General features: G+C 38.6%; 1 protein-coding gene across 1 annotated transcript in view; it reads left to right on the plus strand.

Annotated features, from left to right (window-relative positions):
- The window catches only part of HSD17B4 (hydroxysteroid 17-beta dehydrogenase 4), a 119,920-nt gene that overhangs the window by 69,340 nt on the left and 38,548 nt on the right, over positions 1 to 12,032 (plus strand). The window contains 1 exon segment of the mRNA XM_043976125.1: positions 4,256 to 4,359. Within this exon segment, the coding sequence (XP_043832060.1) occupies positions 4,256 to 4,359 (104 nt within the window).

The following is a 12,032-nucleotide window of genomic DNA, read 5'->3' on the forward strand; positions in this document are numbered from 1 at the left end:
CTTATTTAAGCTCTGCAAATTGGGTCTAATGGCTTGTGTATGGATGAGTTTTAGTGATGGCTTCAGGACTCACACTGTTATCCCACTGAGAGGTTCTGCATGTTCAGAGTGACTGAACTTCTGGCTCACCTTTGGTTTTGGTCTCTTGACCTAATTATTCCACTGCAGGCTTTTGTGCTGGGTTAAAGGTTAGAGCTGAGATGCTGCTCTGCCCCTTTTCTCAGATCTACACAACTAAGTTTCTGGAATTTATTCTGTGCTCAGTGTTCAGCTAGGACCCCAATTGCTCATGACCACTTTTCTCTGCCCTGGGTTTATGTCCTGGAGCTGGGTAATGTACAAAAGAGCCCAATTTTGTTTATGTTTGGATGATTTCAAAAGAAGAATAGAAGGATGGGGAAGAAGGATGCACAGGTTAAGGGGAAAAAGAAAAACGGGGGAAATTATATCATGTAAATGGGGTACACAAGAATTGATACAATGGAGGGGACAGACAGGAGGAGTAGGCAACACTTGAACCTCACTCTCATCTGAACTTCAAGGAAGGAAGGAAGGATAAACATACAAACATAATTAGGAAAAGAAACTCATCTTACCCAAGGAGGAAGTAGGAGGGAAAGGGATTAAGAAAAAGTTGACTAGGGAGAGGGGAGGAATAAGAGGGAGAGTGGATTAAGAGAGGGAGAAGGCAGAAGTAACATACTCTTTTTTTTTTGGGTGGGGCAGTGACAGTTAAGTGACTTGCCCAAGGTCATACAGCTAGTACATGTCAAATGTCTGAGGCCAGATTTGAACTCAGGTCCTCCTGAATCCAGGGCCGCTGCTTTATCCACTGAGCCACCTAGATACCCCCAGTAACATACTCTTAAAGAGGGAGTAGAGGTAAAAAGAGAAGGAAAAGTATAATAAATAGCATGGAGGGAAATACACAATTAGAAATTATAATTGGGAATGTGAATAGGATGAACTCACCCATAAATCAAGAGGAGAGCAGAATGGATTAGAAACCAGAATCCAAACAATATGTGTTTTTTTTTTTTTACAAAAAATATACTTGAAATAGAAATATGTATATAGGGTTAAGATAAAGAACTAGAGCAGAATCATGCTTTAGCTGAAATAAAAAAGGCACAGGGGTGGCAATCATAATTTCAGACAAAACAAAAGCAAAAATAAACTTAAAAATTATAAATAGGAAAACTAACTTTTGTTAAAAGGTACCATAGACACTGAATTAATGTCAATACTGAACATAAAATAATCAGATGGCATAGAATCTAAATTCTTTTTGTGTGTATGTGTGTTGTTTTGTTTTGTTTTGGTGTGGCAATGAGGGTTAAGTGACTTGTCCAGGGTCGCACAGTTAGTGTGTGTCTGAGCCGGATTTGAACTCAGGTCCTCCTGAATCCAGGGCCTGTGCTTTATCCACTATATCACCTAGCTGCCCCTTAGCTGCCCCTATAGCATCTAAATTCTTAAAGGATATTTTAATTGGGTTACAGGAGGAAGTAGTAAAACTAATAGTCAGGGACAAAAGTTTACAGACCTAGATATATCTAAACATAAAATACCCAAGAAAGACATTAAGGAAATGAATAACATTTGTGTATCACTTTAAGGTTTGCAAAGTGCTTTATAAATGTTATTTTATTTTATTCTCACAACAGCCCTGCTAGGTGGGTGCTGTTATCCCCATTTTACAGAGGTGGAAACAGAGGCAGAGAGGTTAAATGATTTGCCCAAGGTGGCAGTGAACTTAAGTCTTCCTGAGTCTAGGTTCAGTAGGTTTAAGTAAAGTAGAATTAGATCCTGAGTTATCAGCCTGCAACTTGGGGGCCAGATTTGCCCTGCTTGATCCTGGAATACAGATTGCCTAAGATTTTTAGCAAAACCAAAACAAAACCAAATCGAAGAGCTAACTAGCACACATGAACTAAATGACCAATGAGGCCAAACTGCTGTGGCGTAATGAGCTACTGTCAGTTGTTGTACTAGTTGATTTGGTAGTTACTTTAATTGTAAAAATATTCACATGGCCCACACAATTTCTTTTCATTAAATGTTTCTTATCATGTGGTCAATCCACTATTGAAAAATCCTGGACATTTTTGAACTGAGAAATGGAGAATACAGTAGAGTACTGGAATTGGAATTGGAAATACCTAAATTTGAATCCAGTCTTTGCCACTTTAATTGACCATAGATAAGTCACTTAATATCTTTGACCTTCAGTTGATAAAAGTACCAGTAGTACCAACTTCACAGAATTTTTGTGAAGTTCAAATGAAACAATGTAGTTGAAGTGCTTTACAATCCTTGAAATGTCACCTAATAGTGTCATAATAAAAGGCAGCTTCTTCCATGATTTCTCCATTTTCCCCCTCCCATTCTACACTGGGTCTGATTTTATGATTCTGTATTTGAACCAATGCAGCATCTCCAAGAAATGGAAAGAAAGAGCCAAATCTAGGATATTCCTGGACAGAATAACCAATCCCCCCCCCCGAAACAAAACAAAACAAAACACAACACAACACAAAACACCAACCAAACCAAACCAAAACCAAAACCCCAAACTCCAAAACAAAACCTAGATTCCTCATAGAAAACCTCCAGATATAATCTGTGGAGGGAATAGGAAGAAAACTTGAAAATGCATTGCCTTCTATAATAATCTTCCTTGTATATTAATATATGAATTCAGAGAGACAGCTAGATGGCATAGTGGATAGAGCACCAGGCCTGGAGTCAGGAAGACTTATCTTCTAGAGTTCAAATCTGGCCTCAGATACTTACTAGCCATGTGACCCTGGACAACTCACTTACCCCTGTTTGCCTCAGTTTTCTCATCTATAAAATGAGCTGGAGAAGGAAATGGCAAACCCCTCCAGTATCTTTGCCAAGAAAACATTAAATGGGGTCATGAAGAGTCAGACAGGACTGAAGACAACTGAACAACAATAGATATGGACTCAGTACTTTATATGTGACATAAATAGTGCTAAATGCTGGGGTACAGTGACAAAAGTGAAATCATCTGTAGCCTTAAGGAGCTTACCTTCTGTTGCTCAAGACAACATATGTTTGTATGCAATACATACACATACATACATACATATACAAAATAATTTTGGAGGGAGAGGGCACTAGTAACTGGGAAAATTAGGAAAGGCTTCAGGCAGAAGGTGGCATTTATGAGAGGAAGACGAGAGCAGCCAGTGTATTCTAGGAATGAAGGGACAGACAGCATGAAGGCATGGTGAGTGAAGATTGAGTGTCATATGAGTACAGCAAGAAGGCCAAGCGCTCATTCTTAATAGCTCACCAATATTGACATAAAAAACCACAACTAATTATGCCCCCAAATATTAAGTTAATTTTTTTAGGAGAATGCATTGTCCCAGCTATTTACAACTTAGGAAGCTTTTTATGTTTAGAAAGGATAGGATAGAGACTTGACCTTGATTTCACTAATTATAGGATACTCCCTAGGTGAGGAAGCTCCCTTTTCCAATTCAGTTTGACATCTTCTCTGCAACTTAGAATCTTAGAAAGTTACTTGGAATACTGAGAGGTTAGGTGATTTACCTAGTATCACCCAAACATTCCTTTTCAAGACTTGAGCTTGGGTCTTCCAGATCTAAGCCTAGTTCTCTGTCCATTACTCATTCCATGCTTCCCTGGCACAGGCTAAATAACATCATTCAATATGTACTTTTCAAGTTTTACAGTCTTTTTGACTAGATTCAGTCCTTTGAAATTTGAGGAATTACAGGTGCAGCTGACTAGAACTCAAAATCTCAGAAATTATGTAGAACAAGTCTTTCTGTGCTGTGGTGGGCAAGTCTTTTTTACTTCTTTAACCCTTCATTTTCCCCATAGTAAGATAGGGGTAGGAATACAAACTTACTTCACAGAGTAACAGTGGCCAAGAATTGGAGAAAGCTTTTCTCTTTATTATTATTCAGTGTTACCAAATCATTAACACTTGTTACTGGAACTTAGAAATCTCTTCTTATCATAGAACTTTTTAAAAATGGAATTTTACTTGTTGAAAATTTTTACAGGATCAGAGAAAAATAGGATTTAGAACTGAAACGAACCTTAGAGATCATCTAGTCCTCATTTTACAAATGGGGAAACTGAGGCCTAGAGAGCTGAAGTGACTTGACCATAAACACACAGGTGGTTCTTGATGAGGTAGTTATCTTTGACTAGTAATTTATTTTGTTTTTACTTTTTTTTCTTTTTTTAGTTTACTCCTATAGTGGGAAAGAGCTTATATGCTTTAATCAGTTCTCTCTCTTCATTGTTGGCTCTGGAGGGTTTGGTGGAAAGAAGACATCAAATAAAGTCAAGGTAAGCTTAAGTTTTATTTGTGAAAACAGTGTATAATGTTCATGTTAAAATACAGGCTTAGGAAATTATTTTTCCAAACTCCCTCTTTCCCCTTTGCATATTAAAGCCTCATTAAATTGAGATGCAACTAATATGTGATTTATTTAGTGAGGGCTGTGCTGATGTTTGTTCTTCATATTACTGGTTTAAAAAAAAAAAGATTGGTTGAAATAGGTACAGAGTAGTCATTGTTGTGGAATGGTTAAAGTACGTAAGAGAGAATTGTTTTCAAGCATTTTAGTATTATCCCATAAAAATAAAATCAGAGAATCTCTGTGTTGGAAAGAGACTGAAGAAGCATCTCCTGGACACCATTACTCAGAAGTAGTCATCCAACCTGTGCTGGAAGTTCTTCTGGGAAGAACATGTTGTCTCCTGAGTCATCCATATCTCTAAGAATTAGGAAGTTTTGTATTATGTCAAGCCTAAGACTAACCCTCTTTTTTTTTAAACTTTGACTCATTGTTTCTAGTTTTGTCCTCTGGGGCTAGGCAGAACAAAGACTTTCAAGTAACAGTCCTTCTGATATTCAAAGCCATGTATCTTGTTCAATTTAAGTCTCCTCCAGGTTAGCATCCTAGTTCCTTCACTTCCTCATTGTATCCTTCTCCAGTCTTTACTTAATCCTGTTTGACCTTTTCTGGATGTGCTCCCAATTTTTAATGACCTTTCAAAAATGTGGCATTAAGAACTGAACATAGTATTCTAGCTGTAGTCTCACCAAGGCATAGATAGTATCAATCAATCAAGTACTTATCAAGCCTCTACTACTATATGCCAGACCTTATGCTAGTTACATACATGTATACATACATGCATATGGGGATACAAATATAGTAAGTAACAACCCCTCCTTGAAAAGAGCTTGCATTGCAGTGGGGAGACAACAGGCACACATTTAAATATATATTGAGTAAACCTAAAGAGAGTAAACACAAATCTATACAAGGTAGGTTGAAAGGGAGGGCACTAGTAGTTGGGTGTGTCAGGAAAGGCTTTTTGTAGAACTGTGTTGTAAAGGAAAAGAGGGATTCTGTGAGGCACAAGTGAGGAGAGTGCTTCCAGGCTAGGGGATAACCAGTGCAGAGATGGGAAATCCAGTGTTATGTGTGAGGAACAAAGAGAAGGCCATTTTGGCTAATGTAGTAGAACTGTCACCTTCTTTCTTTTGGACACCATTCATTCCTCTCAGTATATCTTACCAAGCATTAGGTTTTTTGACTGTTATGTCATACTGTTGACTCATATTGAGTTTATAATCCACATAGAGCTCCAGCAATATAGAAACTTGTCACATAGTTGACAGATTTTTAAAAATACACACAATTCATTATCCCTATTAGATTGTAATTATCATGATGTGAGGACCCTAACCCAAGATGCATCCTCTAAGACCTTTAACTGAATTCTAATTTTCAGAAGCAATATAACTTCTGCTTCTTTCAAAATATTCTGTAGTTAGGTCCAGATCAGTGTGAATAATGAATCCAATAAAGTGGTTGCATGTATTCAAAGCCACACTATTTGAAGTTAGAATTATGTAAAATATGGTAATAGTTCCAGCCCTATGGGAATATGTGATATGAATCTGAATAATGCAGTCACTTCATGGAATTCACTATTCTCACTAATTAGGACCTTGCTGTAGTATGATATGGACTCCTTGGTACCTTAAATGCTCATTTTTTGTTGAGTTATTATTCTATAATTTGGAGCGGTATACATCATTTTTGGACTGAATTAATGAAATTTTTTAGTAATAAAGTTTTTTTTACTGTAGTGAAGAAAACATTGCTTGAAGCAGTGTTTGTCAAAGAAGTCCAAGAAACATTTTGGGCACAGCTTTTGTTTCAGTCAAGTGATTATTCATAGTCTTATTTGTAATTCTATTTCATGAAAATCACTTTGTCACATATCAGCTAATTGACAGGCACTATGGTGCATCACAGAAGAGCAGATAGTACTGTATACTGTTTATTTGTTTCTAATTAGCTATAAGGATTCTTTCCCTTTAGGAGTCAGTGGACTACTTCTGACTAAGTAATAGATAGTCTTTTTTTTTTTTTTTGGTCAGGGCAATGAGGGTTAAGTGACTTGCCCAGGATCACACAGCTAGTAAATGTCAAGTATCTGAGGCTGGATTTGAACTCAGGTCCTCCTGAATCCAGGGCTGGTGCTTTATCCATGTGCCACCTAGCTGCCCCCTAATAGATAGTCTTTTGACCCTAGACTTTGTAATAATTCTTCTTACTGGTAACTTTTTAGTGCTCAGATAAAATTGGTGATGACACTTCAAAATTGTGGTTAAAGTTAATCCTTCTTAAAGATTGCATCAAGCAATCCTCTGCTAATTAATGAAATCACTGTATGAAAGAGCCACTGCCCTGTCTTGGACGGTCCCTAGCTCAGCTACCTTTGGGGCTTTCTGGCCAGGGCTTCTTTTTTAGATAATGAGAGGCCTAGGAAAATATAGCAAAAAGGATTTAACAACATCATTGAAAAAAGACATTACTTTTTTGCAGTTAAACATAAATCTGTGGAATTATCAGATCTTGGTCACAGAATATAGTTTTGTTTGAGAAATAGATTAGTTTTTTGTTTTGTAAAAAATGAGATTGCAACAAACATTTGTTTCTTTTAAAGTATTATATTAGAGAAGTTCTTTCCTTTCTTATTTTTCTTACCTTTTACTTAGGTACATTGAGTTTAACCTGATGACTCTGTGCTTTGCACTCAGGTAACTTAGAATTAGTTTCTCATGTTGGCTTCTCTATCCCTGATGGAAATGGTAACAGTATAGAAGTAAGTAGTACTTTGTTGTTCAAGCATAACCTGTCTTTTTAATAAATAAGCTCAGAAAGAACAAAATTATGACAAAAACCATCACATTTCTCTAGCATTTTTAAGGTTACAATACTTTTCTCCCAACCATGTGAGGTGGATAATGTAAGTAATGTCCCCACTTTTCTGATGAACAAAGAAATTAAGTGAATTTCCAAAGGTAGTAAGCTAGTAAATGGTCTTTCACTTTCCATCTGAAGATTCTCAGTTGTGTTAATGAGCCTGCTGAACTGGGGATACCCCCTTCTACTCGCTCTGCAGCACCCCTAAGTCTATTAGGGTCCCAAGACTCTTGCAGTGTTGGACCTTGGTTTTAGCATCAAAGCTGAACCTACAAAATAACTGTACAGATTTACTCTAGAGAGAAGTGGAAGTAATAAAAATAGGGACTTCAGGAGAATTCTTAGCTCAGTTATATAAATGCTGCTGTAGTATAAAGTGAACAGCCATGCATGTGGGCTGGGTCATTAAGGTGAGAGAAACTGGTTTTAATGCTGTACCATTGGATTATTAATACTGATTTGTAATATTCCCTTCTCTCTTCAAAAGGCTAGCTTAGAGAAAAGCATCTCCCTGGCTAAAGAATATCATAAGCATTTCAACTCTTCTCAAGGCATCTGAGCTGGACCCCACCCAGTTGTGAACCTGATTTCTATCTGCAGGACAGGATCCAGTTTGAGACTGGTCCTTCCCTAGGGGGAAAGAGCTCCTGTATTTCTTCCCCTTCATTAGAGTTTAGGGTGACTTAGTTCATGAAGGAGAAACCAAACTAGAGAGAACTTGATTAGGGTGCCCAGATTGCTGAAGGGAGCTAATACTTCATGACCAGGCCACATTTAGCTGACCTCTCTGCCTTTATAATGAAATGATTGGGAGGGGCTGAGAGCTTCTAGCCTACCTCCTTAATAAATGTCCGCCAATCAGGGTTGAGTTTCATCTCTCAGGAGAGTTCCCTGTCAGAAGGAATATACCTGATTTAAGGTATTTTAGAGTCTCCCTTGGCATCTGTGATTACTGAGAAAAATCATTGACCATTAATTTATTGATTATTGCTTGGCCTAGTTACTAAATTGATTTTTATTACCCACAGCTTTGTCTCTCAGAATTTTTAACTCACCAGAAGTGCAATGAGTTCCAGGTAATAAAATATGACTCTTAGCAATAATCACCCTAGATATAAGTCATAGAAGTTTTCCCATAAAGATGGTTTTGGATTACTTCTCCAAGGTCTGCCTATATTTAAGAAAGCTTTCTTCACTCCTAGCACAGGGAGGAGAGGAAGATAGATGAAGAGAGTTAGAGGAAAAAGCCAGGCCTCAGCTACTTTGCTTAGCTCTCCAGTAAGAGTAGAACTAGTTCAGTAAGCAAGATTAAGAGAGAGGACCCCTGAATTCCTGGGCCACCAGAAGGAAAGGAAAGAAAAATAGAAATAGCTTTTAGGATCCCTTCCTAGCTGCAAGACAAGAGAGTGATGGTAGGAACAGAACCCCCAGACTCTTTTTCTCTTGATAGCATGCACGCAAGAGAGTGGAAATGGGAGTGGAGCCAGGCTGCTGTTCCCTTCCCAGGAGGGGACAGGCCAAGAGAGGGTGACAGTAAGAATTTCTGACCCAGGACCCTAAGGCTAGAAGCTCTGCCTAAATTTCTGGTTAAAATAAGACTCATGCTCAGTCATGCCCCTTCTCAGCTTTACCTTTCTCAGAATGAATGCAGTGCTGATCTGTATTAGAATCAGTGTCTGTCCACGTAGAAAATTCTGCAAACAGATACCAGTTTGGAAGGGAATCAATCAGTCAATCATCAAGTATGTATTAAGTGCCTTGTGTGGCAGGGACTGTGCTAGGTACCTGAGATATAAATACAGAAAATGAAAGAGTGCCTAGTTGGAAGGGGCTTATATTCTAATGAAGAGCCAGAAAGGACACATATGTAAATATGTAAATATCTACAACAGAAATATAAAGAGAACAAATACAAATAAATATGAAGAAGTTATGCACAAAGTAATTTGAGAAGAAAGGCATTAGTAATTGGGAATCTAGAGGAAGGTGGTTCTTGAGCTTCTTGACCTTGAAGAGAAGCATGGAGTCTTATGAGATGGAAGTAAATAGGGAGGGCATTCCAGATGGGGAATGGTTGATGCAAAGGTATAGGGATGGGAAATGGGAGTGTTGGGTATGAGGAAGAGAAAATGACAATTTGACTAGATTAAAGAGCATCAGAAGTGGAGTAATGTCCAATGAGGCTGAAAAGCTAAGGGTGAGGGACAGGTTATGAAAATCTTCTAGACAGAGGGGTTTTTAGATTTAAAAGCTAAACAGAGGCAATAGGAGTTTATTGAGTTAGGGGAGTGACATGGTCAAACTGTAATTAAGGAAAATCACTTTTGTGGCAGTGTGTAGACTAGATCAGGAGAGATGTTAGACAGGGAGATCAGTTAGGAGGCCATTGTAATAATCTGTGTAAGAGATGATGAAAGCCTGAACTAAAGTGGTGGCTGTGTGAGAGGATTAGGTGAGAGAGGTTGTGAAGGTAGAAATGGAAAGATTTGGTAATTGATTGTATATGTAGGGTGAGGGATAGAGAGGATTCAAGAATAATGCCAAGGTTACAAACCAGGGGAACCGGAAGAATGGTGGTACCTTTGACAGAAACAGGAAAGTCTGGAAGAGGGGAGAGTTTTGGGGAAAAGATCATGAGTTCTTATTTAGATAGGTTGAGTTCAAGATGTTTTTGGGACACCCAATTTGAAATCATTCCTTTTAAGTAAACAGAAATCTGTCTCCCCTCTCAGTGTCCTCATTGTTAAGAAGGTTCTGCCCTTTGTGATAGGAAGCTAGCCCCTCAAACACTGGCCCATCAGGGGATGTTAATGAATATTCCTGTTTTGGAAGAAGCTATTTGGGGACAGGGAAGGGAGTCTGTTCTTTTTTTTTCATAAAAGTATTTAATTATTTTCCAGTTACATGTAAAGGTAGTTTTCAACATTTTTTTAAATAAGATTTCTAGTTTCTAATTTTTCTCCCTCCTCTCCTCCCTGCTTCCCTCCCCTCCCCCCCTTCCCAAGAAAGGAAGCAATCTGATATAGGTTATATATGTACAGTCACATTAAACATATTTCTGCGTTAGTCATGCTGTGAAAGAAGAATAAGAGCAAAAAGGAAAAACAAAAAAATAGAAATAGTACGGTTCAATATGCATCTAGATTCCATAGTTCTTTTTTTCTGGATTTGGAGAGCATTTTCCATCATGAGTCCTTTGGAACTATCTTGGACCATTGTATTGCTGAGAAGAGTCAAGTCTACCACAGTTGATCAACACACAATGTTGTTGATACTGTGTACAATGTTCTCCTGGTTCTCCTCATCTCACTCAGCATCAGTTCATGTAAATCCTTCCAGGTTTCTCTGAAATCTGCCTGCTCATCATTTCTTACAGCACAATAGTATTCCATTACATTCATATACTACAACTTGTTCAGCCATTCGAAGGGAGTCTGTTCTGTTGCTTATATCCCCATTTACACAATTAGAGGGCTTCAGCTGTCAACTATGATATTGCAAGAGACTGTGAAGCTGGGGATCCTGCTTAATGGTTATTGGGAAATCTGCCCCTTCATGAGAGAGACGATTCCATTTTTGACTATTTTAATTGTTAGGAAGTTCTTTTTTTGTTTTTGTTTTTTTTTTTGCAGGGCAATGGGGGTTAAGTGACTTGCCCAGGGTCACACAGCTAGTAAGTGTCAAGTGTCTGAGGCCGGATTTGAACCCAGGCACTCCTGAATCCAGGGCTGGTGCTTTATCCACTGCACCACCTAGCTGCCCCAGGAAGTACTTCTTTACACCTAACTAGAATGCTAATATTGGGTAACAGCCTCAGGACAGGCTAGAATGGATGTCAAATACTTTACTGAAATCCAGGTGTGTCAGGTCTGTTTGTTAAATTGGTTCCTCTTTGATGTAGCCAAATATATCATAGAATCTAATTCCCAGTTATTTGCATTGCAGATGATATTGGTGTCTTGGGAAGGTTTCTTCCCACCCACTTTGCTGCTGATGGAAATTCTTCATATTTGTTGGGTTACTAAGACTCCTTCCTTTGCCTAGTGCACTTCTTAATTTGGCCTCTTTTCTTTCTTCAGTAGGATGAAGTAAAGTAGGGTGTACCTTGACTTTGACTTTTCTTAATCAACTCCAGCCCAGCAGCAAAAGATGTTGTTGGGCATCCACAGGCATGTGGGTGTGGATCCAGGTCTTTTGGAAGCAGCAGGGCAGGGGGAGGTGTTGGATTTGGGGTCTTAGTGCCTGGGTTCAAACCCCAACTCTGCCATTTCCTATCTGTGTGACTTTGACAAAGTTACTTAACCTCCCCAGGCCTCAGTTTCCCCATTTCTAAAATGGAGGGACTATATTTGCTGACCTCTAACCTTCCTTATAGTTTTAAACCCATGACCCGTTGATTCTAAGACCTCTGCTTTTCCTGCTACATATTGCCGTGGTATATTCTGAACTTGTAAAGGGCCACAGTGGGGCAAATGAGCAGAAATATATAATTTACCTGATTAGCAAACACTGAACCCTGGAAAAGGACAGAGACAAGAGGCTTGTCTATACACTGGGAGATTGGAATGAGGAAAAACAACAGTTTGAGGCCAAGTGAAGATCAGGAAAAGCTAGATGCTGAATTGAAGAAGGAAAAGGTTCTGAAGGGAAAGTTTCTTACGATTCATCATGCTCAATGAGCTAAGTTACCTTAGGTTTTTAGGGCTCTGTTCCCTACCTTCTCTCCCCCTC

Source organism: Dromiciops gliroides, chromosome 1, assembly GCF_019393635.1.
Source record: "Dromiciops gliroides isolate mDroGli1 chromosome 1, mDroGli1.pri, whole genome shotgun sequence".
NCBI lineage: Eukaryota > Metazoa > Chordata > Mammalia > Microbiotheria > Microbiotheriidae > Dromiciops > Dromiciops gliroides.